At 40.0% G+C, this 25,838-nt stretch overlaps 1 protein-coding gene across 1 annotated transcript; it reads left to right on the forward strand.

The window, feature by feature from the left end:
• The first annotated feature begins 1,360 nt into the window (after positions 1-1,360).
• LOC149086275 (somatomedin-B and thrombospondin type-1 domain-containing protein-like) lies at positions 1,361-24,130 on the forward strand. Its single transcript, XM_089232304.1, has 4 exons — positions 1,361-1,833; positions 16,467-16,667; positions 19,818-19,938; positions 22,895-24,130. The coding sequence occupies exons 1-4, from the start codon at positions 1,596-1,598 to the stop codon at positions 23,178-23,180; spliced, it is 846 nt and encodes a 281-aa protein (XP_089088430.1). The 5' UTR covers positions 1,361-1,595; the 3' UTR covers positions 23,181-24,130.
• The last annotated feature ends 1,708 nt before the right edge of the window (positions 24,131-25,838 follow it).

Genomic DNA, 25,838 nt, shown 5'->3' on the forward strand with positions numbered 1-25,838 from the left:
GACAGGCGGAGATCCAGAGCGATGCATTGGGAGAGGCGATTCTTTGTGCAGGTTCGTCACCTAGTCCCTTATTTTACGGGACAGATGAATTTTTACCCATATCATTCGGCTCTTGGGAGAGGCGATCAATTCCTCCCCCTAGATCAAATCAGTGCCTGTTTTAGGAGGTTTGGTCTAGCTTACCTAATTTTGCTGAAAAGGGGGAGAGGGTCGAAAATGGCCAAAATTCTGCTTACGCAATACTTGAATGGCCCCGTAGACGTAAAAAGCAAAAATATAAATACTAGTTAATCCTCTCTAATTCCTATCACATCCCTTGCGTGGAGGGGGGGGGGCATTGGCATGCATATGTTATGGCCAAAGCCTGAATTCCGCCAGTTTGGGAATCAGCTGAAAGTTGTGGCCCAAGTCCAATTAGCAGAAATGACTAGTGTTTTTTTCTACTTTGACCGGCCATTTTGAGAGGTGGCTGGAGATATATGGCCAAAATTCGATTAGCTGATGTAAGATGGCCCGGTAGGCGGCACATCAATCGTTTCTGATTTGATGTACAATTTGAAATGTCTTAGCCGTTCACAAACTTGTTGCAACAAGTGATAATAAACAAAGAATCAATAAATAAAATCATGCCTTTTTTCTTTCAACTTTGGCTGATCACTCCGTGTCATTTAGTGAACTGGCAGGCTAACGCCAAAAACAGGAAAAGATCGGACATTGGCTGGCCAATTTACAGCGAAATTAGCCAATTCACAAATTGGCCTATTTCGGGCTTCGGTCGTAATACATATACAAATTACAGTTGGGACCTCTGTGACCACTATGCTTATTTAGCGATATACAAATTGTAGAGGGTCACAAAACTTGCAGAAATCACCTGGCCGTAAAATTACCAAAGTCTGGTCCTGTCGTCATCAGAATAGTTCAACGTAAAAGGACTAACCATCCGTAGCTGCGAAAGTAACCTACATTAGGGCAGTCCAATACCGTTTACGACAGCGGTTCTCAACCTTTTTTGACTCGCGGAGCCCCTTTTCAGTAAATAATTTTTATGGCGGAGCCCTGTTTGACTCGAGGAGCCCTTTTTGTGTATAATTTTAATTCCGGAACCCTGTAGGCCCTTTCTTTAATTTATATGTATCAAATTTACTGATTTATTTTAGTTTCCTTGAGTCGCGGCGGAGCCCCGGTTGAGAACCGCTGGTTTACGACAATCTTCCGAACATGTTGTATATAAACAAAACCCGAATCAAAACAGCTGGGTGTGATGACATCCATGCTTGCGACAGGCCTTGGCGCAGTTTTTGGTGCGGAGAGATAATAAAAGAAACAAGACTCATTGGCAACCCCAGTTCGAGAAAAAGAAGCAGAAAAAAGGAGGGGAAGAGACTCTCGTGACACCCCCACACACCTCCAACCACTATCTTAAAGAAAGAAGGGACATCAGCAAAGAAAAAGATTATCTCCTTTCTCGAACAAGGGGTTGTCTCTCTCTCTCTTGGCTTATACATCTCTGGTAGTACATTTAGAACAGGACAGAACGATTTCTACTGTTTGAAGATTGAGGTTGTTCTTGTCCGGTATTCTGGAGTGGAATAATGGTCCCGAAACAAGTGTTTTTGGCCCTTCTGGTCACAGGCTTGTTCTGCGCCTGCGAGGGCCGAGGTTCGTGCCTACAGTCGAAAATGTGCTGTAAGGGCAGGGACAGCACCTGCGCCGTGTACTCCACTGGAAACTCCATACTTTTCAACGACGTCGGAGAGAGACCATGCTACTGCGACCACGCTTGCTTAAAAGTCGGAGACTGCTGCGATGACTTCCAATATGCCTGCGGTGGTAAGTTTCGGTTTCTTTTCGATCATTCATATTAAATCGAAAAACTTAACCATCGTTAGTGGTGTACCCCAAGGCATTGTTCTCAGACCAATATTTTTGTAGTGAGTGTGACCGAAATATAAATACATCGGGGGTTTCTTTTCTTCATCCAGAATTTGCTCGATGTTAAAGGGTCTTCATGCCAAGTGTACTTTAAGCCCGCGGCCCGATTAATTTCTTTTTTGTGAATGGAAAGCCCGGTGATAGACACGACTAATGGGAAATAAATGAGGAAAAATAAAACGGTCACTCGTGGTCCAGTTTGGCTGATGGCAGGTACTGGGCCGCCGCCCAGCGGTTGAAAAACACTGCTTTAAGCAGACTGATGAGCGCACATTCTCCCAGGTACGGAACCAGTTAATGTAGAAGATGAATAATATTAGATAGTTTAAATATCAAGTACCCTAAATAACAATGATATAATAGCTTTTCCCTCCTAAAGAAGAGGCTGACTGGACTCTGATCAAGAGACCCGAGCATCGAGTCTGATGATGTATTTTTTTAATTTTTTGCGATTTAAATTCACTATAAAATTCAAGTCTTGGAGGGGAAGGAGCCTCCCGTTCAAGATTAGAGAGGGCCATGATTGTTACAGAAATCTCTACTTTCGTAAAACACTTTTTATCTGTGTGTTACTCTGTATATTATTTTCGACACTGAAATTTGCATATTTACTGAGAAATAAAAAGCGTGACTTATTCCAATGTACTGACGACAATTGTTTCGAAACAATAATTCGACAATGACCTTCGGGATGCTTACATAGGTAACCATGGTTACCAAACTATGCCGAAGTGCTTATTCTGCCTTTGCAACGGCTTGTCCTTTATTAACATCCGTAAAACAAAAGTTTGTGGCTTAGGGGCCATGCAAGTATTACGTCAGCATCGATGGGGGGGGGGGGTCCCCATTTGCTGATTTTTGATGACGAGGGGAGGGGGGGGGTTGGATAATGCTTAAGTCATCAACCACCCTTTATGAAAATAGGAAATATTCTGAAGGGGCCGTTCAAGTATTACGTAAGCAAATTTTTAGGCATTTTTGATTCCCCCCCCCCCCTCGTCAGCAAAATTTCGTCATCAGCTCTGCCCCTCTGAATCCTAACTCATTTTAATAATCCTATTTTCATAAAGGGTGGTTGATGACGTAAGCATTATCCAACCCCCCTCCCCCCCTTGTCATCAAAAGTAAGCTATTCGGAAACCGCCCCCCCCCCCATCGATGATGGTGTAATACTTGAACGGCCCCTAATGGCATCTCATTCGGTGCCCCAAAAACAAGGAAAAACCTTTCGATAGTTTGTGGGCACTTGAAGTAATATCTCCCCTTATTGATAAGTGCCCTACAGAGCCACTTTAGTGATCTCTAAATGTTTCGCGGGTCCAAGTGATCTGGAAATCTGTCCGGGCCACTTAAGTGCGCTGGAACTGTGCCCACACATCACTCAAGTGATCCGTAATTATATACCTCTGATCACTTGAATAATCTGAGAATGTGCCGCGGGTAACGTGAGTGATGTAGAACCACACCGGGGGCCATTTAAATGCTCTAAAACTACGTCACGTCACTCAAGTGATCTCTAAATGTGTCACGGATTGCTTAAGTGTTCTGGAACTATGTCCAGGGTCATTTAAGTGATCTCAAAATGTGCCACGGGCCGCTTAAATGCTCTGTAATTGTACCACGGGACTCTTAAGCGATCTGTAAATGTGCCGCTTAGTTCATTTTTACAAAATTATGTTTGAGGAGGGCAGGCCGCATCAGATAACCCACAAGGACATATTTGGTCCTCGGGCCAAAGGTGTTTATGCGATTTATCATTATATGGCTTAGAGTTAGAGGGTGCTTTTACATCACCCCCTCTATGGTTCACGGATAGCGTGCGTAACATTTATCTTGAAAAGAAAAGAGCATTCAGTGAGTATAAAAGTGGACGAGGTGACCTATCATTGTTTATTGATAAAAGAAGAGCGTTGGAGAAAGCGATAAGGGATAGTAAAAAGGAAGTTGAATCTAGGTTGGCAGATAACATTGGCTCTGACCCAAAATCATTTTTTCGATACGTCAATAATGGATGTAAGGGGACAGTTGGCCCCCTTTCGATAGGAAACTCTAGGTTAGAGAGCAATGTAGGCATGTGTAGTGCTTTCAATGACTTTTTCGCGTCGGTTTTTAATGGAGATAATGATATTCGATATACGGGTGTTGCATGGGGTAATAAAACCCTCAACGATATTCAAGTAGAAGACGTGGAGGCCCTAAATCTCCTAAGAAATGTATGTGCAAGCAAAGCACCAGGACCAGATGATATCTATCCCAGGGTCCTCAGGGAATGTGCTATTGAATTGTTGGGGCCAGTCGCACAGATATACAGTAGTAGTGTTACTGAGGGTATCGTTCCAAGGAATTGGAAACTTGCTAATGTTGTTACGATATTTAAGAAGGCTAGTAGAGAAGCTGTATCCAATTATTGTCCAGTAAGTTTGACGAGCTCCCTGTCGAAAGTGTTGGAAATTATTATCAAAAGGCAGTTGGCGAAGTGGATAGACGAGAATATTGTATTGTCGGATAATCAGCATGGGTTCAGGAAGGGGATGTCATGTGTAACTAACGCCCTTTGTTTCTATGATCACGTGACGAGGGCTTTGGGTAATGGCAAAAATGTAGATGTTGTTTACCTTTGATTTCCAGAAGGCATTCGATCGGGTCCAACATGGTAAACTCTTGAAGAGTTTACACGAGAGTTCCTCAAGGAGGTGTCCTTGGCCCTATACTTTTTTCACTTCTTATCGATAAACCCAAATTCGCAGATGATGTGAAGCTAATGGGTGTAATCGGGAATCAAAGCGATAGGGAGTTGCTACAAATACAAATACAACGCCACAACAGGCAAATTGCCCAACGAGGTGGCTGACTTAAGAACATCATGGATCACCGAGCCATTTTTTGGAGGCCCTACCTACTACTGCTACACCATACGGGGTTGCCTATGGCGATAGACCGGAGTTGTGCTCGGTTTGAATGAATGAATGAATGCTACACCATACATGCACCCCGCCGGCCCCCACCCCGCCGTGGAACCCCCAACGAATCAGTACATGTGGGAATGTGCGTGTAGTGAAACCTGACGTGAAGTTTTACTACAGACCAACTTAAACAAGACTGCAGCATGGGCAAATGAATGGAGCATGACGTTTAGCATTGATAAGCGCATGATCGCTCATTTTGGTTCGAACAACCCACGGTTCTCTTACTAGTTGAATGGTGTCACGATCCCGGATGCAACTAGGGTCATCGATTTAGGAATTCTCATTGAAGAGCGGTTCAGGTTTTCTGAACATTGTTCAGCGGTGGTCAAAAAATCGAATAGAATGCTTTGCTTGGTCTCATTTTCAAAAAGGTCTCTTTGCGTTCTCCTAAAGTCATTCTTCCTCTTTTTCGAGGCTTAGTTCGTCCTGGACTGGAATATGCTGTAAGGTTTTGGAGACCATACCTACAGAGAGACATAGAATTGGTTGAAGGGGTGCAGAGAAGAGCTACGCGTGTCCTTATTGGCACACGGGGCTTGAGTTATGAAGAGAGACTTCATTTTATGAATATGTTTACATTGGATGAACGCAGGTGTCGAGGAGATATGATCGAAGTGTTCAAAATTTTCAATGGGATGGATAGAATGCACCATGAACTTTTAGTACACCGCCAATCGACTGCTTTTACAAGGGGACACCAGTATCGATTGGTGAGGGACAATGCAAGGTTATGGTGTCGCAGGGAATTTTTCTCTAATAGGATTGTTAATAAATGGAATAGCTTACCCCCCGGAGGTAGTAAATTGTAACACAATTGACACGTTTAAAAAGAAATACGATAAACATGTTGGGGTAAAGCGAGAAGCTCTATCCATTCTTAGAATAAGACAACCATAAGTATTCTTTATGGGCATTGTATAATATTTTATCATGTGTATATATTGTTTATAATTTGTGTTAATTGCATTTTTAATTGGGTTGCTATATTTTTTGAAATACATGACATCCATATTTTTATGGGCATCTTTTTCTCAGCCACCTCGTTGGGCGTTTTGCCTGTTGTGGCATTGTATTTGTATTAGAAGGTGGGTCGCAATGAATTTCTAAAAGATAAATTTTGAGCTCATAGCCTTCAAATAACATTGAAATTAACAGAAATTGATTATAATATCATATAAAGGTATTTTCTTCCCAAATTTCAATTAAAAAATATTTTTTGTATTAAAAAAATAAATTTTTGATCGGCGGGGGGTGGGCACGAGCACCCCTATGCTCCCGCCCCCCCCCCCATGTGTACGTCTCTGATCCCACTAATATGCGTTAGGATTCAAAGGGGCAGAACTGATAATGAAATTTTGCTGACAGGGGGGGGGGGGGAAGGTCAAAAATGAATTTGCTTACGTAATACTTGAACGGCCCCTTACATCAAAGAAATTTTTTTTACTGCTAGAGCTTAACAACAAGTGATTTAAAGAGCCGTGAATTCTGTTTGACAGGACAACCCCTTCCAAACATTTCTTTGCAGGCAGAAATTTTGAGTACTTGGACACTGAGATATATGGCATCGGTTCTTCAATGGTTATGGGATATGAGCGCGTCACTTGGTGAGGTTGGGATTGTCTCTCTCTATAAGATCTCTATCTTTATAGAGCAGTGGCTCCCAACCGTTTTCCTTCCCCCACCCTCAGGGCAATACGACTTACCTTTCCGCACTTGCATGGGGATAATACGTTTTTTATCTATTACAAAATTCAATTTTTTTTCTGTAATTGTCATTAACATTAATTGTCCAATAATTATTTTCTATGAATTTTTTTACTTATTTTTTACTGTCTTTTCGGCTAATATTTAATTTTTGCTTCATCTTTTTTGAAAATTAATTCAAAAACGAAACTAAAAAAAAACCCTATTTTTTTTTACTTTTTTTGAGATTTGGAAAGAAAGTTTCATTGAATTCACTTGTTGATTCCAGCCGCAACCACTATAAATTAATGTTTCTTTGACACTCTACTGAATTTTATGACGCTTTTCTCGAGTCGTGTGTTCACGACTGTACCAAATCCAAGCACAACACGCTAATAGCACGAGGACAATAGCACGTAAACAAACCACGAAGTAGTTTAGATAAATAATGGTATTTTTCTCAATCGAAATGGAAAATAAATACGATCACTAATCGAAAAAGGAACTTTTACAACGCAAAATCCATATGACACTTTTCAAGTCGGAAAATAAGGTGTCAAAATATTAGTATGTTTCAAATTTTTATAGGAATTGAGAAGTTCAATTTTTTTCATTTTCCTGAATAATCAGTCAACATGTGATTTTTTTTCCCCATCTCGCACCCCAAAAATGCTCTCCCGCGCCCCTGTGAACTCCTTGTTGGAAACCACTGTTCTAGAGAAAAACGTTTTCAGTGTGGTTTCGAGAGTTTCGTGATGATGAGAAAATAGATAATCTATTTTACCAGGCCCGTAGCCAGAGATTTCGTTTCGGGGGGGGGGGGGGAAGCAAAGTGATAGAACATAGATCTGGCCATCTTTTCCCTTGTTTCGGTCATTTTCTCACATTTCAGGGAAACCCCCCCCCCCCCCCCATCCCGCTACGGCCTTAAAAAAAATTTCTTCCCAAGGAAAAAAAATTTCTGTTTCCGAACAATTCGGTTTATGAATGGACCTCAGGAACGAATTAAGTTCGTAAATCGAGGGTCGATTGTAGTTTGTTATGGCAAAGCGATGTCCAAGCGTCTACCATTTGGCTCGATATGCGCTCCAAGTAGTGGGCGGCTATCAGGTAGGTTATACTATAGTACTAGCTCATCAGTAACAATTTACCTCAGCATTAAGAAACTCCAGAAATCACAATACCAGATCTCATTTTCATGAGCCGTCTCCCCTCCCGGGGGTTGTGTCCAGGTGGACCCATACAGTGAAACGCCCCCACACTCGAGATTACAACGCCTATGGACCTCAGCTCAGTATCTTGCATGTTTCGAATAGCAAATGAAATTTACGAGTATTAAGATCCATTGCTGAAAACAAAAAACGAGGTCTTCGTCCCCGTTTCGCATATCATATAGTAATTGACCTTGCCACAAAATCCAGGCATCCACGGTCTGTCTGTCTCTAGTCTACATGAATCCAATACCAGATGAACTTAGAAAGAAAACAAACAAAAGCGAAATCATTATATCAAAGGGTACCACATATTCGATACAGTAGAGCGTTTGTTCCAATGTAACTGACTTGAAAGATTGACGAGTTCAGTCGCTGACACATTACACAACCATAAATGAAAAGACCCTCACCCGTTTCTTTTTTTTTTTGGTTAAGCATCTGGTTCCCATTAACTCCCAACACATTATTTAAAAAAGAAACCCGCCGTAATTTATCTGATAACCACGAAGAGAGTGATGATAATGATGATAATTTTCCATGGCGGGCGAAACAAGGTCTGCGACCTCGCTCTTGTTTTTGTTTTGGTTGTATCAGAGTTCAATGTCTTCTTTTCACAAAAAATAGCTCCACAGTTGAAGAGTTTGATGTGACACCAGATTAAATTAAAAGGAATTGGTTCAAGAACATCGATATATCGACCTTGGCGCATAATATCGTATTTTCAACTGCCTTTTCTCTAAACCCCAAGTTAATTAACAAACAACCCCGGGGCGTATAACGTGGAGATCTATGCATGCTGGGATCACGCTTCACGTTTGGGTTTGCGATTCCTCAGCAAGTTCCTTGGGTGCAAAAGCTGCTTTAGCTGGTGTTGGCTCTACCCTGTGCAACAAAATATTGTGAGTTCTCAAACACACATAGCACCCCCGGCTGCAACCCAAACTACGCGCCATCGAATGCTTGAAGGATAGCTATTGTAATAAATTGCCTTTTCATTCTTGTTTTCATGGAAGATATGTGTGAAACAATTGGGAAGGGGGGGGGGGAAGAACGAGTTACAAGCCCAGATCAAAGGGGTTTTTAACCCATGGGTCGTGATCCGAACTTGGGTCGCAGGGGCCTCCGAGATAGCTCGTGCGAATCCACTAACAGCCAGGGGCTCTCAAGCTATGAGTCCCGACTCAAGCTTGATTCGCAGTGGCTTCCGAAATGGGTTGTATAAATCCACTTGCACACACACACACCGCGAGGGATTTTTGAGTTATGGGTCAGGACCCAAACTTGATTCGCAAGGGCTTCCTAGATGAGTCGAACGAATCCACTTACAGTCCTGTTATAAATGCACTTATTGCGTTACTGCTTTCACTAATTTCGGAAAACAGAGTTTGCCGCGGCACTTTACGATACTACTTAAATACCTTGAAATTAGACGGGGTTCTACGAGGCACATACTGAAGGGTGTCATTAAAGTTGGCTTGAGCAGTAACTAACGCGCGATTAATACCATGGCTCTCGAACCCCTCCAAAAAAAAAGCCAACCAGCTAGGGGGTTGAGGACTTAACTCGATTCTCCAGCTGATTTATAATCAAAGAAATATACAAAATAATAGTAGAATACGGTTTGCTCTTCAGGGCTTGCGCACTGTCTGCCTGTCCTTTGTAGTAGGCGTGGTTGATACATCGAGGAGTCACAGATTAAATGCGAACAGAGAGGCTGGCCAGATTTCATTACGAGATTTCAGGATGCTAAACATGGAAAATTCGAGACGACGCTTGACCAAAAAAACTTGCTAAACATTAGCAAAATTGCCAAAATTGCTAAAATATCTAACAAAAAAATCACAAATGGGCAGGAAATGAGGGCTGCTACAAATCACGGTGTTTTAAAATGCAACGTCACGCAAAAAAAAAAACCACAACAACATCGTCGAACATGACAAATTTGTGAGATAAACATTTATAGCCAATAATTGTCGTATTATAATGTAAAAAATTTGAAAATATATATATCTTTGATTACAATGATGAATTAAAATTCAAGGAAGTAAACTTCATTAGAATAAAAAAAGGACACTTTACAAAAAAGAGCTGGGAAGGGCAAAATAGGTGAACATGGGCAGGGACGTAACTCGGATTTTGTCGCCCCCACAACTTTCCCTCTAAATATGGGCCCCAGAACTCAACTCTGTCCGAGGATCTCATAGTGGTTAGACGTCCCTGCATTTGAACCCCTTACAACAGGGAAGCTCATTGAACTCTAGCTCAGGGGTCTCGAGATAGACTTCATTTATACAAATCTTCAACACAGAGTTACTCAAAAAATCAATAAGGGGCCATTCAAGTATCACGTGATCATAGATGGGGGGGGGGGGCAAGAGAGAGGGGGAGATTGGATAATGCTTACGTCATCAACCACCCTTTATGAAAATATGAAGTATTCGTAATTTCACCTTACTCGGTGCGCCAAAAACGAGAAAATCTTTCGGTAGTTTGTGGGCACCTGAACTAACATTCTCCCTGTTCATGTCTATTCATTCTCCCTATTCTGTCCTACAGATCCACTTTAGTGATCTCTAAATGTTTCGCGGATCCAAGTGATCTGGAAATGTGCCACGCATCACTCAAGTGATCTGGAAATGTGCCACGCGTCACTCAAGTGATCCGTAATTATATGCCACGGATCACTTGAGTAATCTGCGAATGTGCTGCGGGTAACTTGATTGTAGAACCGCACTGGGGGCCGCTCAAGTGCTCTAAAGCTATGCTACATGTCACCCAAGGGATCTCTAAATGTGTCATGGAGTGTTCTGGAACTGTGTCCCTGGTCATTTAAGTGATCTGGAAATATGCCACGGGCCACTTAAATGCTCTGTAATTGTACCAGGGGACACTTACGCGATCTGTAAATGTGCCGCTTAGTTCATTTTTATAAACTTAGGTTTGAGGAGGGCAGGCCGCATCAGGTAACCCCCAGGGCCATATTTGGTCCGCGGACCAAGGGCTTTTATGCGATTTATCATTATATGGCTTAGAGGGTGGGCCACAATGAATTTATTAAAGATAAATTTTGAGTTCATAGCTTTCAAATAGCATTGAAATTAACAGAAATTGATTGTAATAACACATAAAGGTATTTTCTTCCGAAATTTCAATTAAAAATTTCTTTGCATTAAAAAATAAATTTTTGATCGTGCCCCCCCCCCCCCCCGTGTACGTCTCTGATCCCACCAATATGCGTTAGGATTCAGGGGGTGGGGGGGGCAGAGCTGATGACGGAATTTTGCTGACAAGGGCGGGGGGTCAAAAATGGCTAAAAATTTGCTTACGTAATACTTGAACGGCCCCTGAGTAGAAAGACTGGATGACGGGGCTAGTTGCCCTCGATAAGATGGAGGGGAGGTAGGAACACACTCGAAAATCGAAAAGAAAAATTATCCAAAGGGTGGCAATGGGCAGAAAAATGTCAATAAATATTCCATTAACCACACACACTCGACTGCCACGCGATACAATAATTCTATTTTGTCCTAAACTCGGATGTAACAACACCTCGACCTATAACGTCAATAACTGGCAGTCCGGGGAGTTCCGGACAGATGCCAAATTCATCTCGAATATTCACCAAGGTAATTTTTTTTATGTGACGTTAGCAAATTTGCTAAAGCATTTATTTTCGTAACTTCACCAAGCGTCATTTATAACCGATACTGCAAAAGCCTGAAATTGGCCAGTTCGCGAAGTAGCCGGAGAACCCCGGCCGAATGGTATGATAGTTAGGGGCCCATATGTCGGGATAGTTTTTTTATAATCACCGTGTATGGTGATTATAAAACACACACACACACACACACACAGTCGACGCTTGATATAACGACTTCCTTCGTCCAGTCGAAAACGCACGTTATTTTGGGAGGGTCGTTGTATCGAAAAAAAAAGTCATTACAATGAAAACATTTGGGAATTATTCTACCGGTCGTTGCAATGGAATGGTCGCTATAACGTGATCCGCTATAACGAACGTCGACTGCATATATTTCACCTTACCAAAGTTTTTGGATGTTGCGAAGATGAATTTTGGGAAAGAAAGGAAATTCAACGGTCTTTGGGGGGAATCTAACCCACGTCCTTCACTTTCCGGGTGAACGCTCTAGTCCTAGATCACTAGGACTAGACTTCAAAGGCAACGAATCTCGCGATTTTTCCTTTGAAGTCGTGTATACTGAAAGGGACCTGACTCAGGGCAAACTCCCAACTGCTGACGCTGCCACCTAGTGTCTAGTGCGTTCACCCGGAGTGAAAGTGGGTTCGATTCCTCGCAAAGGCAGTTGAATTCTCTCTTCCTAAAAATTCATCTTCGCAACAGGCAGTTGTTAAAAACCTTTGTATGGATAGCGGAGAGAGAGTGACGCGTCATCCTTTCATATTTCACCTTGTTGATCCATTTTTATTGTATTTTTCAAAGTCGGGGGAGTTTCCCCACATCCCCAAAATGACGGGCCTGCCTCTGATAATGCATTTCATCAGAAAAGGTCTTGAAAACGTCAACCTCGGTTGTAACGACAAAATTTAGTGGAATCTTCGATCATTGTTACAACCGCGTTTGTACTGCGGTCGTATTATCTTGGGGCTTCCCATGCCGAGTCCTACCCAAAACGGATCTCGAACCAAGCAACATTTATGAGAGGCCCGTGAATATTGCACAGATTTCAGAACCACACGGGGTTACAAAAACACAGGCCAGTACATTGCTTCCAATGATATACGAGACAAAGATCGTGTCTATACGTAAAGTACTGAGATGGTTTAGCTGGAATAATTGTTACTACCAAAGCCTCCTAGAAGTAGTATCTAGGAGGCTTTTGTTACTACTCCATTGACCTTCTTCAGAAATCTTAAAAAGGACCAAAAAAAATCTCATGTTCCAAGTACCTATAAAAAATAGAGGACACGAGAAAAGAGAAGTGACACGATATGTGCGTGAAGGAAAGAAAGGAACCCAACGAAATTCGTGTTGCCAGATCTCGTCGTTTGTCAGTTTGAGAATTCACTATCTGATAATGGAAACCAAGAACGCGAAAAAAAGAAGAAAAATTAGGATTATAATCTTCTTTTAGAGGGACACTTCTTGTCAGTGTCAGTCACGGCGTCCCCTAATCTCTTGGGCGATTTAAAAAAAGGCCCCCATAACAAGGGCCTCCTCCCTTTCCAAACATAAAATGCAGCCAAGCCAAAAGCGGGGGCGAAGGTGATTTGTTTCACATGTTAAGTTCCCATCACGACATCCAACATAGACTTCAGGATAAAAAAAATAGATAAGTTAGGAGAGTGCTTTTACGAAATGTTGGGTGAACAGCATGTTGATAACACTCGGTGCCGTCGCACCATTGGTTCCTCGAAATCACCAGCGACCAATGGCGAAATAATTTCTGTCAATTAAGTCGAGAGTCATTTTCGGATATGTTATCGTTTTATTTATTTTTTGGAATTTCCGCTGACCTCTATGAATTGGAGCTTTTCAAACATTTTCGAACACCCCAGACAAAGACACTTGAATTGAGGGGCGTCAGTAGTGTTTCGGACCTGTGTGTGTTTCTTCATCCCCATAATTACTTAATTATTCGAGCTTTGATTTGCCATTTTGATTGAAAATATGGAAGCCAAGTGGCGGCTCAATATGGCAAGAAACAAGCATAACTCCGACAACATAAATATGTAGCAAAAGTCAAGCATAGAAATTCCGAAGAGGATTGTGTAGAACGTGTATGTACGGTCAGTGACGTCGGAGCCGAGAGTGCCGTGGGTGCTCGAGAACCCAAGGTAATTTATGGCATGAGAATGAGCACCCACTGAATTAATTCAGGAATAAAAACTTAAACACTTCCGATGGTGGTAGACCCACGCCGTTTTAACGCATGGATGCGCCCGAGTAGACTCAGAGGTGTAGAGGAGCCCCCGTGATAATAAGAATTCGTTGAGATTTCCGAAATGAAGAATGTAAATTGGCATGCATTTCTAGTCATCTAGGGGGCCCCATGATGATTTCAAGACAGCACTGGCTAGCCCATAGACTCGATGTTGACGTTTTATTTTCGATATATTGCTTTTCTTTATACCTTCCGAGAATTAGTTTATAGAGGACGACTAGAGGTCTTGATTTGGGAGGGGTCTGTCAAAAACCGTCCTGGAGATATGCCAACCAGGTAGCTCTTGGATCCAGGCTGTGTCGGAAAGGGCGGGTTTTCGGGAGTCAAGGGCAAACGGTAGTGCTCGCCCCCCCCCCTCCATAAATATGCCTCTGGAATAGAACATATTTTTTATGTGAAACAGATATAGAATTACAAGCTATGGCGTCGTAAAGCAGGTTAAAATCCAGAAAATGCTTTTTAAAAAAATCAGTTTTATGACACCCTAATATTTTGCGAACCAGTGCGATCGCACCTGCGATCGTAAGTCCGGCTCTGATGTCACTGTTTAAAAATCAGCTACCTGATCTAACTAGCACGACAACCGGCAGCATGCTAAGGTATTATGTGTGGCACAGGAAGGTTTTTTTCGATAACAAAATTTAGCAACTTTTCGAAGAAATCGGAAGATAAAAATCTTTATTCATTCACACCTGCTCAGAGCGTACGCAACACCCACCTTCCGGGTGAGGTGAAGGTTGCGTAGGGAATGTCCGCTAGATTAATTAATCTTGAGTAACCGAACTTTAAAAAGCATTTCAAATTAACAGAAATGAAGGAAGTGAAGGTATTATATCTTTTGATACATTCTACTCTTTTTTTTTATGCTAAAAGCGTTAAAGAAAATACATCCGTACATCAGAGTACAAATCATAATCTATATATATAAAATTGATTTTCTGTGTGTCTGTGTGTGTGTATGTTCTCTATACAAATCTACAATTTTAGATCGATCGTCGCCAAATTTTGCATATATACCAAATGCGACCCGACTTGAACGATAGGCTACTTTAAAATTTCGTCAGCCCAGGGCAAATGCCCCAAATGGGCAAAAAACTGTCCAGCAACAATGGTTTTTGGGCCTCAACAATCACTTTCCGAACGTTTACTTTGGTTACCGTGGTTCCCTAGCAATGCGTTTCAGACGTGTATATGCCTTTACAACGGTTTGTCACTTCTTTAATACTGCCAGTTATGTATAATAGTTTATGCCTTTATAATGGTTTGCCACATTTTCAATACTCTTAGTAATGAGGCTTTTTGAATAGACGCCATAATCATCACCATCATCGCTTCGAGGGTCAGGAAAAGGGTGATCCTCGTAGAAATCAGTATTAAAATTGCCGATTTAACTGCATAAATACGGAAATTTAGTGTGGGGGGGGGGGGTTTCCTGCCACATCAATAATTTTAAAAATTAAATTGAATTCACGATTTTTGAAATATTGAATTCACTTGGAGATACGAAGCCCAGAAAATTAAAAATATGAGTAATTTGCCGGATCTACTTTTGAGTTGGATATCCATGTAATAACATTGATTTCAACTTTTTATTTACATCTTCTCAATCATGAAAATTAATGTCTCCGTATTGTCTTTTGATTTTTATTTGCGTAAATTCATATAGTTTAGGATGTTTTTAAAATTAGTTATGGGCCCCGTAAAGTGCATCGAAAAAATTCCACAGCTTTAATTAAGCATTTTTGGAAGCTGAAACAGGCAGAGACGGGCTAACTTGAAGTTCAGGGGTAGGGAATCGAAATACCTAGCACCCATCAAAAAAAAAAAGGGGAGGGGACTATTCATTTCTATGTTTCTTTAAATTTAGATTTGTTTATTTCATGAATCGCGCAGGTCGCCATATTGGTTATCTTTAGACACGGTTTGCATGTCCCTCAAAGAAAGAGGGAGATATCGCATGATCCAAAAAGCCTCATTGAAGAAAACCCGGGCAGCGCCGGGTATTGTAGCTAGTTATAAATATACACACATTCGAATTTATATACAATTATAAATACATTCATTGTATTCAAATATAATTCTCATATAATACATTCAAATAAATTCCATATCTGATGCTGAGTTAGATAGAATTATGCCATAAAAGTAATAAGAATTTGGTCATTGGATATGAAAATATACGTCAATATCGTCTATTGATAAGATTAATTTGAAAATGGCTTTTTTGAATTTTGTGTAGGTAGGTAAATTTTGAATTTCTAAAGGTAATGCATTGTAAAGTATAGGAGTTAAGTAGTAAAAATGTTTCCGGAAAATTTCTTTTCGACAGTGCAGTACAGTAAAAATTTCAGGGTCGTCGCCATGGCCCCCACATCCTGAAGCAGGGCCCCCTAGGCTGGGATCTTTTACGGGCCCCTTTATGATGAATTTATAGCGTGAAAAACAAACAAAAAAAAGGTTAAAATCACCCCGGGCTGGAGCTTTGTCAGCCCACCCCTTGTGGGGGCCATGGTCGTCGCAATGGTATATTATACCAAATCATCGAATTTTTACATTGGAGGGGCGGAGAGCGTTTTCTCTCTCCTCTACATTAATTCCTCACAAAAATCCCAGTGACCCCCCCCCCCCCCCCCTTCATGTCAAAGTCGGGCCCTAATATGCATACTGTATTTTTGTTCCATAAAATTATTCCTTTACATAATTATCATGAATGACACTTTGCATGCATTGGTTTTATGTTTCAGCGAGCAACTGCGAGGTGTCCGAATGGGGTCCATGGTCCGACTGCAACACGCCCTGCGGGACAGGTGTCATGACCAGGGAGCGGAACATAATCAGGCCCGCCAGCAATGGCGGAGATCCGTGTCCAGACATGCTCCAGAAAAGAAGTTGCTACGGGACTCGCTGCGACAAGACGACGTCGTCCCATGTCAAGGCTTACAGGGGTATGATCAGCACGTCATTCGTCAATTTATGTATTTTTAATTGCTTTTTGATGGAACAACGATAACAGCTGATGTTGCGGAGAATTAAAATTAGCCTCAACCGACTAATGAGATTGGGGCCTAATGGGGCTTCTTATGGAAGACCCACAATTATATACACGTCTTTCCCAAAGTTATGACTTTGAGAGAATTATGACGTCACTTATCGCTATAGACCGATCGCGATTCTCTACCCTGCTTTTTTCATACGACTAGTTACCACTTTGAACAAAAACTGGTTGTGCCGCTCCAAAATGGAGAACGAGGACTCCACCTGCCTATCTAGACAGACGCCTTACTTCCTTCTATCCAGTGTGACCATGCAGTAACCAATTGGGATTGTTAGGGAGTGGGTCTGATGGGGGTGCACTTCACCACATTCATTGGGATGAACGCAGAAGCGTATTTACAGGGGGGGGGGGCGACTTTGCTACTACTACATTCTAACAAAATGGGTACATGCCAGAAGCACAGTGTGTGCATGCAAGGTATCCGTAACATATTCATGAGTAGAAATAAAGATAGACAGCTTTTTCTGAGCTCAATATACCAAGAAAACATATTTTCTGGATTTTATGCCAAGGTAAACTTGGAGAGAAAAGTCATCTGGTCTCTGCCGGGAATCGAACCCAGGCACTCTTGCATTCTGGGCAAGCATGCTACCATATACACTACTGGAGATACAATCATGCCAGCCTTATTATATGGCACAGTGCGTGAAATAAAGAAGACAGGATCGTGTCTCCAGTGGTGTATTATGAGATATAAGATGAGGTTAGGTATGAGGTATAAGATGATTAACCTGAGTGGTGTGGTGGTAAGATGCTTGTCTACCATCGTGAAGGTTGCCATCACAGTCCCCGGTTCAAACCCAGGGAAGAATATAGATAAGATTTTTTTCCTCATGAGCTTGAAGCAACCACCAATAGATGGCACATTTATTTCCAACCTAACTTATTAATGGCAGTACATTGCAATATATCGATATAGCCAGGTTTGGTGTAGATGGTAGCATGCTTGCCTGGAATGCCAGTGAGCCTGGGTTCGAGTCTCAGAGGAGACCGCATGACTTTTCTTTCTGACTTCACCATGACATAAAATCCAGAATATATCTGTTTCCTTGAGTGTATTTTTGTGTTCGAAGTGCTGCTATCTATCTTAAAAATTAGAATTGATGGTTTCAGGTGTATGAAGTGATCAAATTAATTTTTATGTTTGCAGCTATGCCTGTTATCTCTCAGTGTGGGGACACCTTTTGAAAGGGACAGATCGTATGCTTAAAAACCTCAAAAATCCAATTTCAGCAGACCGATACAACGTCGCCTAAGGAGACTGAATCCAAGCCCATGCCACCAACTTGCAGCATTCTTGGGGGAAACCATCAATGATATGAAATTGGAAATAGGACTCATTATTCTATGCTAATCACTTTTAATTATTGATTATCATTTAGCTGTAGTCTCTGTCCCAGGCAAAATGTTGAGCTCAATGATGTGCATTAAGCAATGGTGCTCTCATGGGTATTTGGCTTCCGAAACCTATACATAAAGAGTGCATTGCGCGGTCAGTCCCCAGCTGACCCATACGTCTCATTAAACATTATTAGGGAATGGGAAGTGTAAGTCTGAACTAATGCCTGGATCACGAGATTTACTTGCATTCTTCAAATCCAGTGGTTCTCAAATTTTTGTCACTCACGGCTCCCCATAATAGTCTGATAGACAATCACTTCAGAACAGTGAACATACACTCATCAATATTATAAGCTCACAGCGATTAGGGAAGTAGCACATGCTTTGAAAATCATTGTCCTAGTTGGAAAGACGACTACGAAACCAGACCTTTGCAATGTGAGAAAATCATGATGTCCATTCAACTTTGCAGAAGTCTAGTTTAGAAGACTACTACTACTACTTGTGTGACCGTACATGCATCTCATAAACATTCCTCTACAAAATTTCTAATCAGTTGGTGCATGTCAGAATGTGTGTTCTGAGTGTCCCCTCCAGAGCACTGCTTTGGGGGGAGGGGAAGCCCTAATGAGCCCTCGAATGACTGTAAATGTTCTGCAATAAAAATTCCCTTCTATGCAGAAGAGTTCTTAAAATTCTTGAGATCATTCTGCAACAGCACCGATTGTTTTGCAATATGTGTTGCAGTTTTTCAGGGCTCCCACTCAAAAAATTAGAAAGAGTAGGACGGGGGAGGGCATCACCTTGACACAACATAATCACAGTGAAATAAAAAAAAATCCCTAAAAATATGTTTTTTTCGAAAAATTAAAAAAAATAATTTCATAGCACACTATTTCAGTATCCTATAACATCAACTTGAGCCAAAGCAAAATGACAGAAATGTCTTTGTGACAAAAACAATTTTTGGCCAAAATAGGGTACTAGCACATTTTTTGTCTCCTCCTCACAATATATATTACCTCTTTTTTGGCGTCTTCTACAATCCAGTCTGTCAACTCTCTTCGACAATGCACAGTAAATTATGAAGACATGCAAGTTTTTTAAGAACAAATCCCAAAACAAAGCAACAAATCCCTCAATCTTTCCTTGGAGCTCGTGTGCACTGAACGGGACCGTATATGGATGGTCGGACCTAACTCAGGCCAAAGCTCACAATTGCTGACAATGCCACCAGATGGCAACTTATCCGAGGATGATGTCACTCTCCGCTATCCATACAAAAGTTTTTAACAGCTGGCTGATGAGAAGATATATTTTGGAAGGAGAGAAAATTCAAATTACATGTAATGCCATCAACTGCTGTCAATGTACAGTCCTGTTCAGCGCACACAGGCTCCAAGGAAAGATTGAGATATTTGTTTCCTCTGTAGTGTAGTGGTTTAGGGCGTTCACCCGGAAAGTGAAAGGACGTGGGTTCAATTCCCCACAGGGACAGTAGAATTTTCTCTCTTTCCAAAATATATCTTCTCATCAGCCAGTTGTTAAACACCTTTGTATAGATAGCGGAGAGTGATATCATCCTCAGACCACTTCAAATGCATTAAAATACACAGATTGTATTTTTACTAGAAACTCTGGGATTCTTTTCCACTTTTTTGCATAAGATATTACATACAATTGTTTTTTTCCCCCACAGAAACTGCGATGGTTTTGCCAGCGACTTATTCAAACATCAGACACATCAATGCAACCAATGATATAAGGAAAAACTTGAGACTGAGGTACCACAAGGATCCAGCGGAAGAAAACTCCAAAGAGTGAGCATCAAAATCCTGTCAATTTTTGATTCACATGAAAATTTTGTTTGCTATCAAGAAGGCACAGCTCACAAGGATAGAGCTGATAGGGTTCCAGCATGAAGGGGGGTTTCTTCTAATTTTTTGTGCTATAAATTCACTGTAAAAGGGCCCTTGGCAAAGATCCCAGCCTAGGGGCACTGCTGCAGGATGTGGAAGCCATGCAAGAAGGTCAGAGCAACAACACAGACAATTTGTCAAAAATTGTTTTCTAAACAGAGTATACTATTACCAATTAACCATACACATTCCTTCAGAGGAATTTCTAGCAAAGCAGTATATGCATAAATGTGTGTACTGAGTGTGTGTCTCCTAACGTATTCCTGCTGTCCGAGTTGTGCTTGTTTCACAATATTGCTAGTTCAGTGTTGCATCCTGTCTTCCATATTTTGAAGTTACAAATGGTGAAATGCTTGAATTTTCATATGCAAGTATTATGTTCAAGGTCTGCCTGCTCTCTGTGAAGAGACTACTCAAATGGGAAATTGGCTCACACTCAATGTCAGAAAGCTGCAGAAAACTAATGTCAGCCAACCACCAGTGCTCTCAAGGGGTTTGAATCTGGATCCTCACAATGAGAATTCAGCATAATGCCCACATGAACACACAGTAGCTTTCAAATAATATAAATGGTTTCACTTGAAATTGGGAATTTCAAGAATTAACTTTTTGCACCATCATGGACATAATGAAACTCTCGAAAGGAAACTCCTGGCCAACAACAGAGAATGAAATTTTTTTACAATAAACTCAGCAGTGCAAAAGTTTCTGACCTTATAAGATTGAGCGAGTGGGTGAGCCAGTCAAACTTCTGTACTGCCACTTCCATTTATAAGATAGAGAAATGACAAATTTCTTGAACACATGACACATATACATTGCCTTCTTTATACTGATGCTTTGCTTTTGAATTTATTTTACCTCTGAGTCAGGAGTTGTTCTTTCAGAATACTGTGCTTGCTGATCGATGTTGTTTTTCTTTAACTTCTCACCATCATATATTGCAAATGTAAAATCTACTTCAATGAAACAGAGAACTTTTTACACATCCGAAATGAAACTTATTAGCTTTCACATGACACTTGCTGTAAATTTAAGAAATGAATGACACTACACAATGCATAATAAATTCAATTTTTCTAATACAACCGATAGTGGCTAAATCCTCAGCAACAAGATAAGTGATACAAATACAAAGGTCACAACAGGCAAATTGCCCAACGAGGTGGCTGAGCTGAAAAAGATGCCCATAAAAAATATGGATATCAAATGTAACTAAAATACAGCAGCCCAATATAAGATAAAGCACATACAATGAAAACTAACAATTGATAATATATAAATACACTGCCCATAAAAAAGATTATGGTTGTCTTATCTAAATATGGATAACATCTTGATTCCTTTCATTATAAGCATCGTTCTTATTTTTAAAAGTGTTTTAGAATTGACAAGTTAACAAATCATATATACATGCTAGAGTATGTGATCTGAGTGTATGCATGGCCTCAAACATATTTATGTAGCATAGGCGGAGATAGACTTGGAAGTCTGGGGGGGGGGGCACGGTCATTATTGCTGGGGAGGGGGCAAGATGATGATGATGTCGATTCATCTATACATATATGCATTAGATCTGTCGACTTCACCTTTGATGCTGGGGGGGGGGGGGCAGAGTTGTGCTTGTTCATGTTCTGTTGCCACCTGCCTTCCATATTTTGAAGTTAAAATGGTAAATGCTTGGATATTCATGCTATATAAGTGCCATGTTAAACGTCAGAATGCTAACCATGGAAACAATACGAGCCACTGGAGATATTACGAATAACTCTGCTTCCATCCCACTTACAAGAATTCGAATGTCTGACAAACCAGAATATGCCTGGTGAGCTAATTGCTTGGCAGCTGTGGGAGAGTGATTAGTATCATCAGTGATGATAATATGTCACGATGCATGTGTTTATATTTATTATTCATTAACACTTTTATCAACATGCTGAGCATAAAAAATATTTTCTGTCCACCTATAGGTATATGCTCTAAATATAAATTCATGATATTTTTTATCAATTTCGTGCAAAGTTTTGTTTATACAGTGGTGGATCCCACTTATAATGTAATACTTATTTTTTTTAAAACCGAGCACAGCTCTGTAATTTACTACAGAGTGAGTTGCGCCGGAAGTATGTGTACCTGACAGTTTAAGTGCATATATAGTGTTATGTCTGATTTTTCAGTGCTGGCCTCTATATTTCGAATTGGGACTGAAGTGTAATGATTGATTAATTGTTACCACTGTAGACCTGCTGCTCCTTGTGGGGAGACTTTTTAACGAGGAGATAGGCTCGCATTTGGACCTCGAAGTTGGGAACCATATAATGTAATATGCATCAAGATTTCCCATTCAAAGTACTTTTTCACCTAGATCATTTTTTCATGCTGGTTTTCTGAAAAATGTTATAACTAAGATCCACTGTATACTATAACAAACAGAATTTGACAGCCATGATATGCCACTTTGAACAAATGTCCAAAAATGATTGGAGTATAAAAAAATGACTGTTCAACAACAATGGTTGCTCAGCTGCAGCGATGACTTCTGAGATGTTTAACGTTTTCTTCTGCAGTTCATTTGCAAACAACACTTTTTCCAACATGCTTATTCCGTTGAAATGATTTGTCACTTCTATGATGTTCTAAGTGTAGAGAAAACCCAGGCAGAATCGAACATTTCTGCTGGTATATTAATAAGAATGAAATCACATTCTCCAATACATAATTTTCATACATTTTAATTACATATACATATAATCTTGTGCTTCAAAAATATAAGTGTACATAAAAAGAATACATACATTCAAATGTAACATAAATGTAAAATCAATGCCCTGTAATCAATTTTTCATTTATTTTTTAGGTATTGTGTTACCTTTGAAATAACGAAAGTCACAAAAGGTTGCAAAGATATTGGTGAGGAATTTGCATCAAAGATGGTCAAGGGAAAATTGTCTTGTGTAAGATGTGAAACAGCCGCTATGAGAAAACATCTGGGTTATCGTTGCCAAGGACATGGGGTGGAACACAAGTCTACCAGATTCATGTTCCTAGCCGCATCTCAATGTCATGGCCGATGGCAGAGGAAACGAATAACAGACGAGTGTGACTGCCATCTTGATGGCACTGCAGACTATATATTTGTGTAATGGAAAAGACTTGATAACACAAAGACATGTGAAATTTCAGGACACAAATCCATGCAGCATCAAGTTTGAATTTAAAATAAAAATTCATAAATCGATTGACTGCTACACAGAGCAAACAGTTTTAAAACGACTGCAATTTTGGGGCAAAGATAAAACATATAAATATATCAATGCCTTGAAAGATAACACATTGTTTTTGCTGCAGTAAAGGATTAGAGAACTTATATAGTTATAATTACTACCCTTTACAAAGTCCAATTGTAGTTATGCTTTAAAATATTTTGGTTTGCGTGATTTACTTGCTTGATGTGGTTGGCTTTTAACATTTTGTCATGTAAAGCCCTATTTACACATGGGAAATAAAAAAATCAAAGAAATACAATATAATAGTGTGTGTGTGGCAAGTGGGATTTTCCTCAAAACCAGTTCAGATTGCACTACACTGTTGGACAGGTTTTTCCCCACTTGTCTCGAAAAGGATTGTTGGATATTCCTCATGAATCCAACAAAAGTGGGTACAAAAATTTTACCCTTTTTTCCCCCCACAAGGGAAAAGAACTTGACAAGTGCGTTCAATATTAACAAATAAACCACCCTTTTTCTGAAAATCTTGTCTGTGTAAATGGGGCTTAAAAAAATGTATATAACTTAACCTGCTTAAATATTAGTCACCATATTCATGGATCGTAATTTCTGTGCAAGGTATATAATAATATTTTATATATACAATATGATTGCTTGTGGTTATTATTCTCCACCTCATAGACAAAAAAAAAACCATAATGAATAGTTAGTTTTTTAGTAGGACCTGTTAAATCAGGACACCCATAATTCGCAAGCACGTGAACACTTCAATCAAATTTTTTTTTTTCAACTGGGGACTTCTGATGTTTTTCTTTACCAAAATTTTGTTTCCGCCTTTTTTCTAATAAATCAGACATTTTATTTTGTTTTTGCACCACTTATTATTGTTGTCCATAGCAATTTCTGGGCTTCTAAGAAACAATGGCAGTAACTCTAGGTTTCAACGAATGTGATTAGTTAGAAAGTCAGCTTTGGCCAAAAGAGCATTTCTTACTTCATTTTCATCTGTTCGTGATGTACAGTGAACCTTAATGCTTTAGAACTGTCCTTCTTTTTTTTCTGTGATTATCCAAGTGAATTTCTGAACATGATGAAAATGTCAATTGATGTGGCAGCTGAAAACTGACCATAACACTTCAAAAAAATGTGAGAAAGTTTAAAAAGTTAGAATGTTGAACATCAGTACAAATATTGTGTGTGGAATATAGAATCAGAAAATCTACTATTTACGATCTTCTGAAACAAAAAGAAAATGTTTTTTATTTTTTTTTCCAGATCCAAGCAATGACTACAAAAACTATTTAAAGATAAGTATGTGAATTGAAAATTATGGTTTTAATTGAATTATCTGTTACTATACGTACACATTAATTGCTTTATTAATTTTTTTCAAAGGAAAAATACAAATCAAAGTGCTCGAAGAGGAATATTACTTCTTTAAATATAGAAACTTGCGAAATAAACAAAATAATCCATAATCCGGAATCACCTAGGTCCCAAGGAGTCCAGATTTGAGAGGTGCTACTGCATTATCATTCGTTAAAATTATGATAACAAAGGGCAATGTTTCCCCCACTGTACACTAGAGGCATCTGTCCTAAAACTCCATGACCACTTACAGGGGACAATACAAAAACAAAGGCCACAAAAGGCAACTTCCAAAAATATTGAAGCCATGATGGACAGCATGAAAAAATAAAAACATGTACTTATTCGATATGTTATACATAAATTTATTGTGAATTTGAGAATTATTATTCATTCAACTAACGCAACCACACTGTATCCAGGCTAGATTTGTTTACTTGGCATGTAAATCTGTTCAGACTAGAGTACCAAAGAAAAATTCTGATACGCAAAAAGGGCACATTGAATGAAAAATGTTTGGGAACATTTCTCTTCAACAAGAAGTGGCTAAGATAAAAAGCAATCACATACATGATTCCAAAGCTTGAAAAGTTTAAAGAATACATTGAAATGCTAAAATATACCAGTGAAAAATTAAATTCAGGGGGCTCCTACTCGTAAAATTAGAAAAAGTAGGACAAGGGAGGAGTGCCCCAACAACATAATCACAACACATTTAAAAAAGAAGAAAAAAATCAGTCACAAACTTTTTTTTAATTTCTAAAAAAATGTAAAAGCAAATTTTTTTCATAGCACTATTTTAGTATCTCATACGTTGACTCCAGTCATGGTCCCCCCACGAGAGTGGGGTTGACAAGGCTCCATACCCGGGGCCCAGGAAGATTCTCATCATTTTCTGTTTTTTTACGGTATACATTTTTCATAAAGGGGTTCCTGAAAGTCTGTACTGGGGGGGGCACAAAAGATCTCAGCCTAGTGGCCATATTCCACGATTTGAGGGCCATGACTCCAGTCAAAGCAAAATGGCAGAAATGACTTGGTAACAAAAACAATTTTGGGCCAAAACAGCATATCACAACAACCAGTGTTATCCGAAAACTGTTATTTACTGTATAATGAATAGTCCAAGACCATGAATAGTAAATGCAAAATTATTTTTTCCATCGAGACAGAAGTTTTTAACAACTACCATAAAATGGTACAACT

The sequence above is a fragment of the Pholcus phalangioides genome, unplaced genomic scaffold (assembly GCF_987345545.1).
Source record: "Pholcus phalangioides strain wild (caught in Gottingen) unplaced genomic scaffold, Ppha-v1.0 ptg000005l_1, whole genome shotgun sequence".
In the NCBI taxonomy this organism is placed as follows: domain Eukaryota; kingdom Metazoa; phylum Arthropoda; class Arachnida; order Araneae; family Pholcidae; genus Pholcus; species Pholcus phalangioides.